Source organism: Arachis ipaensis, chromosome B5 (genome assembly GCF_059453495.1).
Source record: "Arachis ipaensis isolate K30076 ecotype BB chromosome B5, ASM5945349v1, whole genome shotgun sequence".
NCBI classification, from domain to species: Eukaryota; Viridiplantae; Streptophyta; class Magnoliopsida; order Fabales; family Fabaceae; genus Arachis; species Arachis ipaensis.
In genome coordinates, this window is record NC_142440.1 from 18,109,312 (window position 1) to 18,130,017 (window position 20,706).

Below are 20,706 nucleotides of genomic sequence, written 5' to 3' on the forward strand. Positions count from 1 at the left end.
TCCATCGTATCCAAACACGATACATAAATCATAATTTTTAATGTCTCCATCCTATTGTCTTTATCTCAGTCCTGTTCTATCGTATCTCTAAAAACAAACACTAGACTGTTCAGGATTTATAAGCAGTTTGTGCGTTTCTTTGTACCAACGAAATGGATAGATAGATATTTTGCTTTGCGGGATTCAGCCCCGACTAATTAGAGAAGGCAAAAAGGTTCAATATCTATCTTACGTAAAACACACAATTAAATTATGAAGAATGTTAGGTCGGTTTTGTAATTTGTAATCATCAATTAATCATTATTAGTATTTTTAATAGCTTAAAATTTTATTTAATAATATAAAATTATTCATTTTTTTTAGTTAAGTGTTGGCCAAATTTAATAAAAGTACTGATTCCATAAAATTTTTTTTAAATTAAATCCAACTTAATATTACACAATTTGTCCAAATAAAAAACATTATATGAATTTCTCCAATTACCTCTTTATATATTTAATATGAATTTTACTACTAATATCTTTACTTTTTTAAGTGAAATTTTTTTTAAGGTTTTACGTTTTGTTTTAGAACCTGATAACCTTATGTATGAATAATATTTTCGTTTGATTTAAAAGTAATTTAAAAATTTAATACTAATTATCACCACAATATTCATATTTATTATATCTTATTTACTAATATTCAATCATGTGGTCTATTGAATATTAATAGGTAATTTTGTAGATACAATGGATAACTATACATACTATTGTATTAATTAATATTCCAAGATTAATTCTTTATAAATAAATATGATGTAATTCCCAAAACAAGCTAGTCGCCAATGGAACATCAAGTTGTCTGCTGCCCTTGCTGATCTGGGGTTTACTCTAGGGGTGTCCATGGATCGGATCATATCCGCAGATCCGCGGTAAATATCCGCATCCGATCCAAAAATTGCGGATACGATCCGATCCGCAAATTGATCGGATCGGATCGGATCCGATCCGCACCCTTTGCGGATCGGATCGGGGATATCTGCTCTACATCCGCGTATCCGATCCGCAGATCCGCAAATCCGCACTATAATAATTAAAAATAAATAAATATATATATGTTTGGTATTATATTTACTTGTTTGTATGTTTTAGTTAGTAATTATTATTCATATATTGTATTATTTTATTTTTGTTATTTAGAGAGAGTTTGATTAAAAATATTTTAGGAATAAATAAGTTTAAAAGTATGAAATAAATATTTTTATCGAATTCTTTTACATAGAAATATTATTAAAAAGAGAATGTTTAATTATGCGGATATATCCGATATCCGATCCAATCCGATCCGCAAATGTGCAGATCGGATCGGATCGGATCCGGCACTAAAACGTGCGGATATCATATCCGATCCGATCCGATGGAAATTGTGCGGATCGGATCGAATTTTCGGCCATATCCGATCCGATCCGATCCGCGGACACCCCTAGTTTACTCCATCTGAAAATGATCACTCGCTTTTTACCAAATCCACAGGTACAACTTTCACAGTTATTCTTGTTTATGTTGATGATCTTGTGTTAGCTGAAGATGATTTGAGTGAAATTCAAGCTGTCAAGATGTTTTTGGATGATAAGTTCAAAATTAAAGACCTTGGCCTTCTTAAGTTCTTTATTGGGATGGAGGTAGCACGAAGCAATGCTGGTATTGCACTGTATCAAAGAAAGTATGCATTGGATTTGATCAAAGACTGCGGTTTGCTTGGTGCAAAACCAGCATCTACTCCTATGGAGTACACTACTTCTCTGTCTAAGGCTTCAGGCTCCTCTCTTCCTGATGCAACCATCTATCGTAGATTGGTGGGCAGACTTCTGTACCTTACTAACACAAGACCAGATCTCAGCTACTCTGTTGGATGCCTATCTCAGTTCATGGATTCACCAACTGATGCCCACTTGAAGGTTGCCTATAGGATCATCCGGTATCTAAAACAATCACCAGCAACTGGCTTATTTTTCTCTGTCAACAATTCTTTCACACTATCTGGTTACACTGATTCTGATTGGGGGGCTTGTAAAGACACCCGAAAATCCATCAGTGGTTATTGTTTCTTCCTTGACCAAACTCTTATTTCTTGGAAGAGTAAGAAGCAGGCTACAGTTTCAAGGTCGTCCTCAGAAGCAGAATATCGCGCCCTTGCTAATGGCACTTGTGAACTCGTTTGGTTACTCAAACTACTAAAGGAATTCAACATTCTTCCTCCTCTTCCGGTTGATATCTTCTGTGATAATAAATCTGTTATCTATATTGCTTCAAATCCTGTCTTTCATGAAAGAACAAGCATGTTGAGGTTGATTGTCATGTGGCTCGAAACAAGTTCAAAGAAGGGGTTTCTAATCTTAGGCACGTTGTCTCCAGTGAACAACCTGCTGATCTATTCACTAAATCCCTTCCTCCAGGACCATTCTCTCATTTGCTTTCCAAGCTGGGATTACTTGATTTGCACAAACCACGTAATACCAGCTTGCGGGGATGTAACATAATATAGTTTATTTTTTGTATAGCTATCAAGTTGGTTAGTTTGTTAGACATAATTATAGCACTATTAGTTAGTAATTTATTTTTCCTTTTGCTATATATATTGTAATTGGTACTCAGTACTCTGTGGTGGTTCTTTTAATCAATTATTCTCTCTTTTCACTTCTTTCTAATTCTTCTTCCATTACTTTAAATTTCAATGACCTGAGAGTACATCACCAACCTTCTTATTTTCTTATAATTATTTTTGTAATTCACTTGAATTTTAAGCTTGGTATCATTTTACATGGTATCAGAGCGAGAAGATCCAACTATGGCAGATAATTTAGCTAATCCGAATGCAAGCCCTTCATCAAATTCCGCTGCAGATTTTGAGAATTTCACCGCTTTCATACGTCAATTCTCTCCGTTCCAGGCACATCTTGGCAGATCTAGTTCCTCTTCTGCAATTTCTGATCCGATTAGCCCTTATTTTCTTCATCCAGGAGAAAGTCCTGGTTTGGCTCTAATTCTGCTTAAATTGACACCTTAAAATTATTATCAGTGGTCGCACGATATGTGGAGAGCACTCAGATCGAAGAATAAGGTGAAATTCCTCGATGGATCCATTCTAAAACCAGGTGAAGGTGATCCTAATTTTGAAGCATGGGATAGGTGTAACAATTTTCTCCTCTCTTGGATCAACCTCTCTCTCAGCCCTGAAATCGCTAAGAGCGTGATGTGGATTAGCTCAGCTCCAGACTTGTGGAATGATTTAAAATGTCGTTACTCACAGAGAGATGTCTTTCGAGTTAGTGCGTTAAAAGAAGAATTTTATGCACTCAAACAAGGTGATCTTACTGTTACCTCTTACTTTGCTATGTTGAAAGCTATTTGGGAAGAATTAGAAAATTTACGTGCTATTCCTAGTTGTGTTGCTTGTGTTAATAGATGTTCATGTGGATTACGAATTGTTCGAGACTATGCTTCTGAGGAATATGTTGTCAAATTCTTAAAAGGATTGAATGAGCAATATTCAAATGTTAAATCACAAATCATGCTAATGAAGCCGTTACCTGAAATCAACACAGTACTATCTATGTTAACCCAACAAGAGCAAGAATTGAATTGTGACCCGTCAAATAGCAACATAGTGACTAACTCTTTAGAGGTGCAAACCTCAACTGGAGGCGGTTCATTTTCTGGAAGAGGCAGAGGCCGTGGACGAAATTCAGGCAGAGGAGGAAATCAAAAATCTTATAGTCGAGGCTACACTTCAAAGTTTTGTAGCTACTGTAATCGAATTGGTCATTTAGCAGAGACATGCTATAAGAAAAATGGCTTTCCTACTCACCAAAAGCAGCGAGTAGCCAATCAACTTAGCACTGACGAGATAGTTGAGAATTCTAGTGTTGAGATTGCTGATTCTAACCAGGATAAAAAGAGCGATGATACAGTACTTGTGTTGACTCCAGATCAGAAGGAAACCTTACTAGCACTCCTTCAACAACCACGCATGCCAACTTCAAATAGTGTAAACCACATTACTTCTTCCGCCACCCTTACTCAACCAAAAGGTAGGCATTGCTTGAGTGTATCATCAAATTTTACTAAAACTTCTTGGATACTTGATAGTGGAGCTACTGATCATGCATCCTATATTCAAGAGTCTTTCAAAACTTTTCATTATATGAGACCAGTTTTGGTAAATCTACCTGATGGTTCTACCACTACAACAAACATTTGTGGCACTGTGCAACTCTCTAAACATTTGATTCTTACCAATGTTTTATTCATACCTCACTTTAAATATAATTTGATTTCAGTGTCTAAACTCACAAAGTCATTACATTGTGAATTAAAATTTACTGATTCTTTTTGTGAGATACAGGTACTCCCATCATTGAAGATGATTGGACAAGCTAAAGTCATTGGTGATCTTTATGTGATGGATGCTCAACCTTGGAAACTAACTACACCAGAAGTTAACACACATTCTATAAATGTCACAGTGCAGCAAGATTTAGGAACTCTATGGCATGCTAGACTAGGTCATTTACTATCCAAAAGAATGTCAATCATGAAAAATACATTTCCATTTATTGAATGCATTTCATCATCTCATGTTTGTGATTCTTGTCACTTGGCTAGACAAAAGAAATTGTCTTTTCCCATTGGCAATAAACAATCAGAATATATTTTTGATTTGTTACATATAGATATTTGGGGATCACTCTCACTTTTATCTACTGCTGGCCATAAATATTTTCTTACAATTGTGGAAGATAAAACGAGGTTTACTTGGATTTATTGCATGAAACTAAAATCCGAAACTAGAGTGTTAGTAGAAAATTTTGTTCAAATGGTGCAAACTCAATTTCATAAAGTTGTGAAACAAATTAGAACAGATAATGGGATGGAATTTAAAATGAACTCCTTCTATAACTCAAAAGGAATATTACATCAAATATCTTGTGTTGAAACTCCTCAACAAAATGGAATTGTTGAGAGGAAGCATCAACATATACTGAATATTGCAAGAGCACTTTTGTTTCATTCTAATCTGCCAAAATGTTTTTGGCACTATGCTATGCAACATTCAGTACATTTAATAAATAGACAACCAAGCACCTTCTTGAATCATCAAACGCCTTATGAGGCACTTTTCAAGAATAAACCAGATTTGACTCATCTCAAGGTGTTTGGTTGTCTTGTTTTTGCTACCACTTTGAGTACTAATAGAAGAAAATTAGATCCTAGAGCTAGAAAATGTGTTTTTCTTGGTTATCAATCAGGAACAAAAGGGTCCATTTTGTTTGATTTAAAATCCAAAGAAATTTTTATCTCAAGAAACACTAAATTTTATGAACACTATTTCCCATTCAAACAAATACCAAGCACTGATTTTTCTATAGATCAGCCTTCAATTGAATCATCCAATTTTGACTCTTTTGCATTCTTTTATAATAACTCTGCATATACTTCTTCATATGAGCATACTCATGGCATAATTGCACCTCACACCATACACACTACACCTGATTTATCTGCCACTTCTACATCACCTATGGCATCTCTTCATGATATAACAGATTCTACATCAACCGCCACTTTAGACTCAGCATCTGCATTGGCACCATTGGAACATTCATCCATTCATATTGAGTCACAATCTGCTAGTAATATTATAATGAAATATTTTAAAATTTTTACCAATATAGACAACATGCATACATAAATCGAATCAACTCAATTCAATTTGCATGAAATTCTAATAAATCGACTCATTCTCATTTGATTTACTACCAACCTCTTTAAATCGAATATATCATTCAATTTATATAGAAATGTGGTTATAAGAGATTATAAGTAGCATTTTTAACTTTGAAACATCTTCGTAATTTTTATTTTCAGCTAGTTTAATTACGTTTTTTTATCCTCTATCTTATGAATTTACTTTTGAATTTTAATATTGGGTTTACAATGTCGTTTACAGTGTCATGCCTCCTCTGCTTTTCTCGTTTAACTGTCATTAAAATGCAGTTAATAAGAGACCTTTTGGGGTTCATCAAATGGTGTAACTATGAACTGAGTTTACGTAGTAGCAAATGATACACCCATTTGAGACTTGATTAATTACGCAGCTATACTTCTCTTGCTAAACATCTTGGAATTTGGAATAATCCCAACAGCAGGATCAAACAAAATGTAAAAGGTGACATAACTAGGCCCTAAACATACTCACATATCATTTACAAGTGGGTATTTATTCTTCTAGTTATCTGTAAGAGAATTGAAAAAGTACAACCGTGGCAATGCGATCATATGCATTATTGTAAGAAGACATGAACTTGTGTTCCGAGTTTGCAACATTTGAAATCGCACAGAGGAGGGCGGAGGGCAGGGACATTACTGCTCGGAATCCGACTGCATTGTTTGTATAGGTGGGGCTGTCACTACGGCAAGCTTCATGTCGGTCGGTGCATTATCCCCAGATCTTTCGCGAATCTCACGGTACTCTTGACAGATGGCGCACAAATGACAGAAAAAATGGGTAACAAAATCCCCACAGGGTGCTTCCTTCATAAAATGAAAGAATACATTATAGCAAAGAAATTTTAGATTCAGCAATTCTTATAAAGATAATAAAAATACATGATAGATTATGACAGAACAAACAGTTATAAGGAATATGCTTCAGATGAAGATGCCTATCCAAGTGTTTCAAGGTACGCAAAGCAATTTAATACAAACACCCCTGAATCTACACTGGAAGTTTTTCAACCAAGTCATAGAAGTATGCTACACCCTTTTGCATTTATTACGCTTTAAGTTTAGTTAATTGTTGAATTCACCGGCACTTGGAAGTACTTGATACTTGCTGTTTGTGAAAAATGGAAACCAGGGTATTTCTTCCTCTTTCCCTACTAACATATCTAAACAGTTCATTTATCCACTAAAAAATCCAAGTGCCTACAGTTTTGAGCTACAAAAATCCAAATTGATCAACCTGCAATTCAGAACTATTTAATATTTTACATAAATTTTAGCAAGCATTAACTTGACAAGCTGTGTATTGACTGAGTGTAAAACTTAAATTAGAGACTTGGAAGACTTAACAGTTTAAAAAGTGATCAAAAGTTTGAAACATAATAAAATGAAAAATCATGTTATAAGAGCTCAATTAAGTTTTCAATATCATTACCGGCAAATCAAACTTTGTCCTTAAGGTCTTGCGGTAGTGACAAGCATAGCACGAAACAAGGCATCCAGGTAGTGCCAAACACAATCCATCAGTTAAAAAGCAGCAGGCTGTATTAACCACAGACCATAACAGAAAATGTGTAACACATGATCCCAGGAAGGTTCCAGAACCCAGAAACTCAGCATTCTTCCCAAAGAGAAAGCATGGACAAATAAACCCTATAAAGCCTGCACCCATTGTGACATAGAGAAAGTTAAATAACACTTGATACTGCACAATTTATATCATACTTTGAAAATGTGGATGTTTAACCAACAACTTTATTCAAATAGGCCATCTTCCTACTTAAGGGTCTGATCTGATTCCTTTACCTATGTTTTCTGCCTTTTACGTCAAACACTTTAAAACAACGTTGGTTTTAAATCTTGATAGCATTTTTAAGAATTCAACAGACAAAGATAACAAAATAATGTAGATATACAATTGAATTCACTAACAGGATCCACCGAATGATGTCCATAATAAGGATTCAAATTCCAAATAACAAGGACACAATGATCAAATTTCCTTAAACATAATTAAGAGGCACCTTTTTAATAATCCCTTGCATTAAATAAGGGTGACAGGTTAAGGAAGTAGTAGCATACAGCTCTGCATATCATCGCAACAGGCACAGATTCCAGAAGACCACTGAGTCTGCATCTGGTTTGATCCATCACTACTTGCTTGTTGTTCGCCGCTCTTCTGTGGTGTGAGATTCGCTGCCTCCAACTCCGATTGGCCCAAAGGTATGTAAGAAGGTGGCACATAACCATGCTGGTTCTTCATATTGTTTCTACAATGAACAAGTACATAGTTTAAATTCTTCCTCAAACAAAATTTATGGAACCCTAAGCATGAAGACTGAGAAACCATGCTTGCACCCAAATTCCATTAGGCATATCAAAAACGGAAAATTAAGAATCACAACATTTACAAAAAGTAAAATAGAGCACACAATGTAGTTTAGTGATCATAATGTTAGCACAAAAATAACGAAACAACAATGCATGGACGAATTTTCATTATGATTCCATCAGATATGTGTTAAAAAAAATGACCTGAATCGAAAACGGAAACGCTGGAATCCAGCTGAGACCGAAGAATTGAATGTCAGAAAAAGCACTTCAAAACGGGGAACATACAAAACCAAAGCTAGGCTTATAGAGAACAAAATCCGCAAAGCTGAAATTGCATTAGGTTTCATGAGGAGAGCTATCTTACCTCGGCAATAAGGAGTTGAAACGCTTTATTGAGTGGGGTCTCAAATCTCAATCTCGAGGGTGTGATTCCTGAAAAATCTACAATGAATTGGCAAATTATTTTTATTTTTCGCTTTCTTGAGCGAAAATGAGGGTAGCTTGTCTGGAACCATAGTTGTCAGAACCGAACCGGTTAGGCAATTGGATCACTGGGTCATTATTTCAACCGATAGATTACTGGTACAACCAGTTGACTTGGTCCCACATAAATAAAAAAAGAGTAAAGCATACTTTTTGTCCCTGAAGTTTGGCAAAAGTTTCAAAAATACGTCTAAGTTTTATTTTGTTTCAATTTTGTCCCAAAAGTTTTCGATTTGCATCAAATATACCCTTGACGGCTAAATTTTTTTCAAAAAATTTAAGACCAATCTAACAATAATGCATGAAAATTATGCTTAATTTGTTTGTGAGGGTTGTTCTTATGAAATTGTTGTTGAATTAGTTTTAAATTTTTTGAAAAATTAGCCGTCAGGGGTATATTTGATGCAAATCGAAAACTTCTGGGACAAAATTAGAACAAAATAAAACTTAGGGGTATTTTTGAAACTTTTGTCAAACTTCAGGGACGAAAAGTATACTTTACCCATAAAAAAATATAAAATAGTCAATAGAACCTATATAAACATGGACAAACAATAACACTGTAAGCAGACTGAATAATTGGATTTGAATTTCAAACTTAAAAACTATGAATAGATCTTGAACCATATGTATAATATTTAGAACAATGAGGAACACACATTCACTTGAATATCCAACTATTTACTAACAACAGGTTTCTTACCAGCTTCTTGGACCACCAACTTAAAATTTCATCAACAACAAAATTGCATAAAAGGAACATAAAAAACCAGCAACTACATAAAACAAGTCAACCCTAAACAGCATCAATCAACCCTAAACAGTAACAATTATGAAAAAAACAGCCACAATCATGAAACAACAACAAAAATCAACCATTAACCATTTAAACCTACATTAAAAGATATAAACAGCAACAATCACCTAAATCATGAACTGAACTAATAAGCAATTCGTTGTACTACTTTTGCTTTCAATGGATTCCAATTTAGAAACTTGTGCTTCCTTTGCTTAATTTTGATGTATGCTTTTGTTTTGATAGCTAAGTTGATTAAATTTTTGTTTGATGATGCATCTTGCAGTAACAAAATTACACAGTTTTGGCAATAATTGTTACAAAACCAGTGCTTTATGTAGAAATATATTTGTTGTAGGTAGAAACAGAATCGGTTTTATCTTTGTTTTCTTCAACTAAAACTACGTTTTCTTTTGTGATACACTCACAAATTCAGATATGGTTATACATTTTGCAGGAGAAGCACACTCACAAAATTAATAGAGAATAATTAAAAAAATAAAAAAAAAACTCACCTCAGGAGGGACGGAAGCTGAGGAAGATCGGCGTGGGATCTGAGCCGAGAGAGAGAGAGAGAGAGAGAGAGAATGAAGCTGCTGCAGATCTGAGAGTGTCGTGTTTCGCTGTTTTGACGGCTTCGCTCAAACCACAAAGAAGGAATGGAGTGAAACAGCGAAGGCGAGGTGACGCAGTGAAGGCACAGGGACGACGCGACGCGAACGAAGGCGACAGATTCTGACGGAGGCACAGACCACGCGACAGCAGTGAAGGCGCAGGAGCTGGCGGACGCAGACGAACCGGCGACCGTGCGGTGAGAGGAGAAGGTTGAGGCGCTGCGTTCTCCCCTTTGGCCCGTTTCAGACTTTCGGAGAGAGGGAGTGTATTGCGGAGGGGGATCCTTAGCTGGGATTACGTTTTTTATTTTTTATTTTTTAAATTGAACCGGTCCGGATAAACCCGCCAATTCACGTGTTTTTACAATTATGCCTGATCGGTTCACTGGTTTTTCAATTCGACTGGCCGGATCGGTCCGTTTTTTATAACTGTCCGGAGCTACTGGGAGAGAAGAAGGCAAGAAGCAGAGCTGCAACTTTTTTTTTTTTTTTGGACAGTGGAGCTGCAACTTGATCCAAAGACGAATGTGTTTTAATTGGGCCCGACCAAATAAGTAAATTAATTAGCCCAACAAAAATGTAAATCTTATTGGGCCAATATTGTTGTCTTTTCTTGTGTTCTAATAGGATCCTTCATAAACTCCAAAGTTCTGGAAATCAAATCCATCGTTGAACTGTTCTACCTATCTATTAATTTATCGGTTTAAAAATTTAATAAATTTAATCATATTTTAACCGTAATAACAAAATTATAACAAAAAAAATTATATAAAATTATAAATAAATTATACAAAAATATAAATATATGTTAACATAAAGTTTAAAAATATATAAATTAAAAAGTACAAAATCAACTAAAATTTTATAATGTCGTATAAGTATAACATAAGACTTAAATAAAAACAAAAAATCAAATCCCAATTCATAATATTATATATTATACGATATACAAAAATATTTATTAATTTAATTTAATATCTTAATTCTTATTTTTAAATTTTAAAAAGTGTATTTTATATATTTTAATTTTTAATATATAATTTAAATTAAATGTATTTTATCTATTATTTAAAAATAGATATAATTTATGATAAAAACATAAAAATTTGACAAAAAGATCTTTTGAATAAAAAAAAATCTCATACTAACCTAAAAGCAAAGACAAAGAACTAACCTAAAAGTGGTTGGTAACAAATAAACAAATAAATAAAACTACTAATAAAGAGAACAAAATTTAACTCACAATTTATTATTTTACTTTAGATCTTTAAAATTAATTCGTAATACTACTTTTGTTTAAAAAAATAAAAAGAAGTACACTATCTTTCGTAATACTACTCATTCGTTTTTTTAATTAAAGTTATATGTTTAAATTTAAAATAATAAAAATTATAGTACATTTAGATTTCATTTTGTGTATTCAGTAATATATTATTAGTTAGTGTTTATACTCTGATCCAAAAATAAAATTAGACCTAAATGAGGTCCAACAAAAAATTTCTGTCTCGCCTGCACCAACCCAACTTCTGTGAGGTCGAGCACAATGATAGGAGTTCAATTTTATCTATTCAAATAAGAAACTGACTCTTAAAGATATTTCATATTCATCTAGAAGGGAGATCTCAGCAACTTCTCTAGAAAATGAGAATGGTTATCCACATCAATAGTGGTTATCTATTCTACTATAAATATACTAACACTCTCAATATATTCATAATCCAATCTACTAAAAAACCTGCTTTGAATCCTTGCTAACTTAGGCATCGGGGTCCCTTGCAGGTACCACCACCCACCTCCTCACGAGAAACTAGGATGGCAGCACCTCGGCATCAGCAAAAGTCGGACACTGCCCTAACAGGAGTTTGGACCTCACGTTCAGAGCTAAAAGCAATCCCGTTTTAGGTAACTCTCGGGACATTGGCGCCGCTGCTGGCGACCTAAAAGTCTACACCCAATCATGGTGGACAATCGATTTGAGAACGGTCACACGGCATCTGAATCAGAACCAAAACCTCATAACGATGACTGAGCACTCGTGATACCTCCATGACATTAAAGAGCGAATGGCCCCCACGGAGAGGGTATATCGGAAAATCCTCCACCACGGCTAATTGATGTTGACCAAGAGCATAGGTTTGGATTTCACAATAAAAAATAGGATTTGTCCATTGCAAGTATAGTCCAAACCCAACCAATGATCATCAATCAAATGTTAAAATTCAAATCAAAATAACTGAGAGTAATTAAACCTCGGGTCGTCTTTCTCTTGGAGTTGCAATTAAGTGTCTATTATTGGCTATGAGAGAAATGGGGGTTGGAAGATTGTAATTGGCAAAAAATGTAAATGGCAAGAAATTAAAGTGCAAGAAGGTAGCTTAGCATGCAAGAAATTAAATGAAGGCAAGTAAAGAAAGTAATAAAAGGGAAATTAAATGCTAAAAGGAACTCTTGGCAAGGATTGGGTAACGAGGGCTTGCTATCCTAGTTGTGGACCACAAACATGGTTATTGTGTGTGAATTAATCCCAATTAGTCAATCCTACATCGAGGATAAGTCAATTAGGCATAATTAACCTCAATCCCTAAGTCCTAAGTCAACACTAAGGGGGTCACATAGAGTCAAGGGAAACCAAGTTAATTAACAACCCTCACACAATGTGGAATGGACATCCACCACTCAAGTTCACCCAAACACCCACATTCCCAGCCAAGAGTGTGAAAAACTAAGCAAAAATTCAACCAAGTATTTTGTCAAACACTTGGTGGGCATGTAAAGAAAGTAGGGTAAAATGACAAGAAATAATAAATGCTACAACTACCAAGCAATGAAAGTAAAGATAGCAACTCAACAAGGCAATAAATGACATAAAAACTTAAATTGCATTAAATGTAAATTAAGATAACAAGAGTGTGCATGAACATAAAAATAACTAAAATGAGAAATTAACAAGATAAACAAGGAAATTAAGACAATAAAGTGAAGAAAGGTAGAAGAAACTAGATCAAAATAAGAATTAAACATAGAAATGACAAGGAAGTTAAACTAAAAACCCTAGGTTCTAGAGAGAAGGGGGAGCTTCTCTCTCTAGAAAATGAACTACATTATGCTAAACTAAATCCTAATTGCTCCCCCCTTGAAATGGAGTGAGGCCTTATCTAATATAGGAAGAATTAGCTTCAGAAGGTCCAAAAACTGGGCTCTGTAGGCCCAGATATCGCGCGATTTCCATTAAGTGAGTCACGTGCTGGGACCTGTGCGGACGCACAGACGTGTGCGTCCGCACACTCGGCTGAATTTCCACCTGTGCGTACGCACAGAGGGTTGTGCACACGCACACATGTTAATTTCCTCCTTGTGCGTACGCACGCATACTTGTGCGCACGCATGCATGACTGTGTGCTTCTCCTTTGTTTTCTTCATGTTTTCTCCCTTTTTGCATACTTTCTTCCACTTCTACCAACCTATTCTTGCCGTTAGGACTTGAAATCACTCAACAAATATATCATGACATCGAATAGAATAAAAGTGAGATTAAATTGCTCAATTTAAGTACAAAAACGTCTGTTTTCACATTTAAGCTCAATTTAGGGATTAAACACGCAAGTATGCTATTTTGGTGAATAAGTGTGAGTTTATGTGATGAAATCCATCCAATTCAAGCTAAAACATATCGTCAAATATGGGCTCATCACTAATCCACTCAGAAGTTCATCAACCCGAGGATGAAGAACCCCTCATCCAACAGAGATCAAGGGGCTTGTACACAAGCACCATGGTCGATTAGAGCAACTTGAGCAAGAGATTGATCGACAAAGAGAAGTGGAAAGAGATTTGCAAAAAGAGGCACGAGGCCGAAGAGAACTAGAAGAAAAGCTCTCAAAAATAGAGGCCGACCGTAGAAGCGGGGTACTCAGGCTGATCGGGGAAAGTCCTCTTAGAGGAAAGGATCCGTTCATTCAAGAGATCATGCGAGCTAGGGTTCCTAGGAACTTCAAAAGTCCCGACATGGATCTCTATGACGGAACGACCGACCCAAGGCACCATCTTAGCAATTTTAAAACTCGGATGTACCTAGTTGACGCGTTCGATGCAAATCGTTGCAAAGCTTTCCCGACGACATTAACCAAAGCGACGATGAAGTGGTTTGATAGTCTACCACCTAGGTCGGTAACTTGCTTCAACGACCTAGCAAAAAAATTTCTCACCCGCTTTTCGATCCAAAAGGATAAAGTCAAACATGCTCTAGCCTACTGGGAGTTAAACAAGAGGTCCGAGAAACCCTCCAAATTTACATGGAGAGATTTAACAACGCATATTTGGAGATTCAAAATCTACCCACAGAAGCAGTGATAATGGGGTTGGTTAATGGCCTTAGAGAAGAGCTGTTTTCCCAATCTATATCCAAGAGACTCGACCTCTTTGTATGAAGTACAAGAATGGACAGAGAAGTACATTAACATGAAAAAAATTTTTCCAACTTAGAGAACCAGTTCCAAAGTCAAGCCCCCTACCAAGTTCAGGACAAAGATAAGGAAGCAAAGAAAAAAGAGGAATACGGCTCGGAGAAGTCTCGAAGATATCATAACTATACTCCGCTCCGGGTTTCTCTTGTTGACATCTACAGAAAAATCTACCACACTGAAAAACTTCCATCTCCTCGTCCTATTAAGCACAAGAAATCCAGAAGTCGGACGGAGTATTATGAGTATCACAAACCATATGGGCATTCCACCAATGATTGTTATGATCTAAAAAATGTTATAGAAAAGCTGGCCAAAGAACGTCAGCTAGAAAGATATCTCGCAGAAAGGTCATGCGATCTAGGGAAAAGGAAGAGAGGCGATGAAGACGGAAATCGAGGAGATCGACCACCACAAACCCCTAATAGGCACATTCACATGATTGATGGAGGGTTTGCAGGATGAGGCATAACGAAGTTTTCTTGAAAAAGGCATCTAAAAGAAGTCTACCAGGTCGACGAGGAAAATGAAGTTCCAGACTTACCTACAATCTCGTTCACTAAGGAAGACGCCCAAAGGGTGACTCCTGGTCATGACGATCCTGTTGTGATCACTATGATACTTGCCAGTGTAAAATTCCATAGAACTCTGGTATATCATGGGAGTTTGGCTGATGTATTATTTAAACCTACCTTTGACAAGCTCGGGTTAGATGAAAATTAAAGGAGTTGAGGGCTTATCCAGATAACCTCTTCGGGTTAGGCGATACGCCCATCCGACCTCTTAATTTCATCTCACTGCATACCACTTTTGGTAAGGGTATGAAATCAAGAACCTTAAGTATTGACTACATTGTGATCGACGTGGCATCAGCCTACAACATCTTAATAGGTCGGACAACCCTAAATCGACTAGCTACAGTTATTTTCACACCTCACCTATACATGAAATTCCCAACTTGAGATGGAATTGACACTATAGATGGAGACCAAAGATTGGCAAGAAAATGTTATAATGAAAGCTTGAACCTACGAGGGAGCATAAAGGGTAAATAAGTCAATACAATTGAGCTCGGCGGTGTCCGAGCACGAGAAGAACTACGACCACAACCTAGTGAAAAAATTGAAGAAGTTCAAATCAGAAATCAGGCAAAAAAATAACAAGTATAGGAGCCAACCTGAGTAAAGAATTAAAAGCAAACCTCATTAAGCTCTTACAAAAAAATTCCAATCTCTTTGCCTGGAAAGTCTCCGATATGCCTGGGATACATCCTGACCTTTGTGTCATACACTTGATGTCTACCCGGGCTCACGACCTGTTTAGCAAAAGCGACGGAAGCTCCGCTCTGAAAGAACACAAGTCGTGGAAGAACAATTTCGGGCTCTACTAGAAGTCGGGTTTATAAGGGAGGTAAAATACCCTTTGTGGTCGGCTAATGTGGTACTTGTGAAAAAACAAAACGGAAAGTGGTGGATGTGTGTTGATTATATCAACCTCAATAAAATTTGTCCTAAAGACCCATATCCCCTCCCAAGCATTGATGCATTGGCAGATTCAGCTTCAGGATATAGATACCTTTCCTTCATGGATGCATATTCGGGTTATAATCAAATTTCGATGTACAAGCCAGACCAAGAGAAGACCTCTTTCATCACTCCAAAGGCTAACTATTGTTACGTGGTCATGCCTTTTAGATTAAAAAATGTTGGAGCCACATATCAACGACTAATGAACAAGGTATTTTTATCTCACTTTGAAAAATTAATGGAAGTATATGTGGGCGACATGCTTGTCAAGACTAAGGAAGACGTTAACTTCTTGTCCGATTTAGCCGAAGTATTCAACAAAATAAGAAAGTATAGGATGAGACTAAATCCCTCAAAATGCACCTTCGTAGTAGAAGTCGAGAAGTTCTTAGGTTTTATGCTCACCCAAAGGGGTATTGAAGCCAATCCGGACAAATGCAAGGCAATATTGGAGATGAAAAGCCTGACCTGTCTAAAAGAAGTCCAACAATTAAATGGAAGGCTGGCAACCTTATCCAGATTTTTGGCAGGATCAATTCTGAAGCCTCTACCCCTATTCTCAATACTCAAGAAAGGAAGCCGATTTGAATGGACTCAAGAATATGAACAAGCCTTTCATGACTTCAAATATTTTCTAAGTCAACCACCAATCTTCACCCGACATGTTCCATGAAAAGAGCTCGTATTGTACTTAGCAATTGCAAACAAAGCTACAACCTCAACCTTAGTCTGAGAAGATGAGAGCAAACAGCAACTAATCTATTTTGTCAGCAAGGCTCTACAAGGGGCAGAGCTAAACTATCAAAAGATAGATAAGCTCGCATATACCATTGTTATCACTTCTAGAAGGCTCTAACCTTATTTTCAAGCTCATACTATAAAAATCCGAACTAATCAACCTATGAAGCATATTTTACAAAAATGGATACTGCAAGCCAGATGCTACAATAGGCAATAGAGCTATCAAGTTTGACTTAAGGTTTGAAAGTTGAGCAGCCATCAAATCTCAATATTTAGCCGACTTTATGGCCAAATACACTGAAGCTCATAGAAGTCCTGCAGCTTGGAACTTATACGTAGATGGATCATCCAACAAAGCCAAAAGTGGAGTAGGAGTTATTCTGGAAAATGAAGAAGGAACTCAGATAGAACTTTCATTAAAATTTGATTTTCCAGCCTCCAACAATCAAGATGAATACGAAGCCTTACTTGCTAGCTTGAGACAGGACAAAGAGGTCGGGACAGTAAAGTTGATTGTGTTCAGTGATTCTCAAGTTATAACTTCTCAAGTTAATGGGACCTATGAAGCTAAAGATCCCAACATGAAGAAATACTTAGAAGAAACACATGAACAATTAGCTCAATTTTCAGAAGCAGAAATCTGACATATAGCTCAGAAATCCAATGTCCGAGCTGATGTCCATTCCAAATTAGCCAACACCAAGCCAGGGGATAACAATAGAAACTTGATTCATGAGACTCTATACACACCATCTGTAACTAAAGAAGTCGACAATTCGGACAACCCATATCCAATCTAAGTTTAGGGTGGATGACTCCTATCATCGAATATCTTAAGTTCGATAGTATCCCCAAAGAGAAAAGGGAAGCAAGGAGGCTTATAAGGGAAGCCCAAAACTACACCTTGGTTCACAACGTTCTCTATAGAAGAGGAATATTCACACCTCTATTAAAATGCATCCCGACCTCCAAGACTACTGATGTTTTAGAAGAAGTCCACAGCGGCATATGTGGAAACCACCTAGGAGTACGGTCACTAGCTAAAAAAGTGATCCGAGCTAGCTTCTTTTGGCCGACTTTACAAAGGGAGGCAGCCAAATTCGTTAAAAAGTATCCGCCTTGCCAAAAGCATGCTAACTTCTATGTGGCTCCTCCAAAAGAGCTCATCAGCATCACCTCGCCTTGGTCATTTACAAAATAGGGCTTAGACCTCCTCAGGCCATTCCCGCAGGCCTCTGGACAAGTAAAGTACATCACAGTGGGTATTGATTATTTCACTAAGTGGATTGAGGTAGAATCTTAGGCAACCATCATAGCTCAAAAAAGTCAGAAATTCTTCTACAAGAACATTGTCACCCGGTTTGGAGTCCCACACTTTATCACTACGGAGAATGGAACTCAGTTCACCAACTCAGCCTTCAGAAGCTTGGTGGCAAGCCTCAAGATTAAGCACCAGGTCACGTCGATAGAACACCCCCAAACCAATGGACAAGCAGAAGCTGCGAATAAAGTCGTGTTGGCCGGGTTTAAATGCCGACCAAGATGCAAATGGAGCATGGGAAGACGAGCTTCCTCAAGTCTTGTGGGCATATCAGACAACTCCCCACTCAACAATGGGATAATCTCATTTTCGACTTACTTACGACATAGATGCCATGATACCTATAGAAGTCAATGAAGAATCTCCAAGGGTCAGATTTTATGACGAGGTAGAAAACATTCGAGCTCAAAAGGAAGAACTTGACCTCCTCCCAGAAGTCCGAGAACAAGCTCGGATAAAAGAAGAAGCCTTGAAGCAAAGAATGGCCTTAAGGTACAATAATAAAGTTATCAAAAGAAGCTTCGCCACAAAAGACCTCACATTAATCCGAAAATGATATCGAAACACAGAAGTCGAGCGAAAGAAAGTTGGCTACAAACTGGAAAGAACCTTACAAGATCACTGAAGTCTTAGGAAAGGGTTACTACAAAGTATCCGACTTAAGGGAAAACGAGCTCTCAAGGTCATTGCACGCATGTAACCTAAAAAGATACTATAGTTCGAAAGCGCACATTGCTCCCTGGTGTACTCTTTTTCTCGACTTCATGATTTTTTTCCGAAAAGGATTTTCCTGAAGGGGGTTTTAACGAGGCACCATAGTGAGGGCTAAGGGTTAAAAGAAAACTCTTAGTAGCAACAAAACTTATGTAAATCATTTTCTATTAATAATAATTCATCTTCTCATAAAGTTTTTCATTTCAAATGCACTAATTTAAGCTCGAAAAATTGCAAAAATCATTGCCCGACCTACATGGTCAGCAAGTTGAAGCGACGAGGTACAAACTAGTTCAAGAAGTTCTATAAGTAGATCGTAGTCCGACCTCACTCGAAACTTAAGAGCCTAAAAAGGGGTGAATCTAAAATGAATCGCTAAAGTAACTTGCTAACACCGACTATTTAAAGTCGAAATAAAACTAAGGGAAGTACATAGTCCCGATCTTACGCAAAGATCAACAAGGGACCAACTTACTTTAGCTGACATCTTCCACAACTTGGCAAAAACAACACCAAAAACTTATCAGAAGTGACTTAATGAAAATTTTCCTAAGTCATGACAAGATAAAGAAATAGCTGTGTGATGCGGTATTTTACAACCATACTTACTTACCGGCAAGTGCACCGGGTCGTACCAAGTAATACCTTACGTGAGTAAGGGTCGATCCCACGAGGATTGATGGACTAAGCAACAATAGTGTTTGATGGGCTTAGTTAGACAAACAAAAATTGGTGTTGAGATGCAGTATAAAAGACATTAAACAATATAAAAAATATTGAAGAAGGGCAAGTAATTAAGTTGGGAATAATATATGGAGACGGCAGTTAAGGTTTTAGAGTTATCTATTTTCTGGATTTGACTTTTCTTATTAACTAATTTTAATCATGTAAGATTTAATTTATGGCAAACTATTTGTGACTAGACCCTAATTCCTTAGATCTTCCTAGTCTCCTCTAAAATTCATCAACTGCCAATTCCTTGGTCAATTAATTCCAATTAGAGGGTGATGATCGAATCCTAGTTTATATGCCACAAGAATCCTAATTATTCAAAGATAAAGGGATTATATGTCACGTATCCCGTTAAATACAAACAATTAGAAATTCAGGATAATATGTTTTCAAGTTATTGTTCAAGTAAAGAGCTTTTCCAAGTTTTACAAGAACTCAAATAGAACATGGGTCATACTTCCGTTCCACCCAAATTCATAAAATAAAGAACGAAAACAATTATTGAAATATAAATCAAACATGAATTAAAATAGAAAAATAATATTATCAATCCATACAATAGACAGAGCTCCTAACCTTAACAGTGGAGGATTAGTTGCTCATGGAATACGGAATATAAATTTGTATGGAATAATGTTGTGTAATCTCCTCCAGGACCTCTACAAAGGAAGGAAAGTTTCTCCCTTTTTATAACTAATCCTAATAAATTTAAAATCTAATATCTAAAACTATAAATTAAAATAATATCTTTTCCTAGAATTAAAATTTGAATTTAAATTTGAATTAATTTAAATAATCAAATCTTCAATGGATGGATGGGACCACTTGAATTGTCCATTATGCAGATCGCTCATGTGACGCGTCCGCGTCGTCCACGCGTTCGCGTCATTTGTGCAGATTCCAGTCCACGCGATCGTGTCAGGCACGCGATCGCGTCATTGCGATTTCCTCCATTCCGCGCGGTCGCGTGAGCCATGCGTCCGCGTCATCTCCTTGGCTTCTTCTCTTTCTCTGCAGAAACTCCATCAAATTCCGCAAAATGCTACCTAAAATAAACAGTATTGTACAAAACTTAAAATAGCATCCATAGTGGCTAAAATATAGTTAATTCTTAATTAAACTCAACAAATTAGATGCAAATTCACTAGGAAAAGATAGACAAGATGCTCACGCATCACTGTGCCAACTAACAAAAGATTATTGAAGAAATAATTATTTAT

General features: G+C 36.5%; 1 protein-coding gene across 5 annotated transcripts; it reads right to left on the minus strand.

The window, feature by feature from the left end:
- Positions 1–6,051: 6,051 nt before the first annotated feature.
- LOC107643161 (protein PLANT CADMIUM RESISTANCE 10) lies at positions 6,052–10,278 on the minus strand. Of its 5 annotated transcripts, none has more exons than XM_088488813.1 (5): positions 9,894–10,278; positions 8,464–8,540; positions 7,848–8,035; positions 7,201–7,427; positions 6,052–6,575 (listed from the first exon to the last, which is right to left on the minus strand). In XM_088488813.1, the coding sequence occupies exons 3-5, from the start codon at positions 8,026–8,028 to the stop codon at positions 6,405–6,407; spliced, it is 579 nt and encodes a 192-aa protein (XP_088344939.1). In that variant the 5' UTR covers positions 8,029–8,035; positions 8,464–8,540; positions 9,894–10,278; the 3' UTR covers positions 6,052–6,404. The 5 variants fall into 5 exon arrangements, with proteins under 5 accessions (XP_088344939.1, XP_088344942.1, XP_088344943.1 ...); XM_088488816.1 differs by having other exon boundaries at positions 6,052–6,571; positions 9,894–10,269; XM_088488817.1 differs by having other exon boundaries at positions 6,052–6,571; positions 8,464–8,531; positions 9,894–10,252.
- Positions 10,279–20,706: the final 10,428 nt, after the last annotated feature.

Excerpts from the sequence above, each read along its gene's own strand:
- LOC107643161 (XM_088488813.1), bottom strand. The coding sequence starts at position 8,028 with ATGAAGAACCAGCATGGTTATGTGCCACCTTCTTACATACCTTTGGGC. Across the intron at positions 7,428-7,847 it reads TTGCGATGATATGCAGAGCT|GCTTTATAGGGTTTATTTGT; the intron begins GTATGCTACTAC and ends CAATGGGTGCAG. Across the intron at positions 6,576-7,200 it reads GGACAAAGTTTGATTTGCCG|GAAGCACCCTGTGGGGATTT; the intron begins GTAATGATATTG and ends CATTTTATGAAG.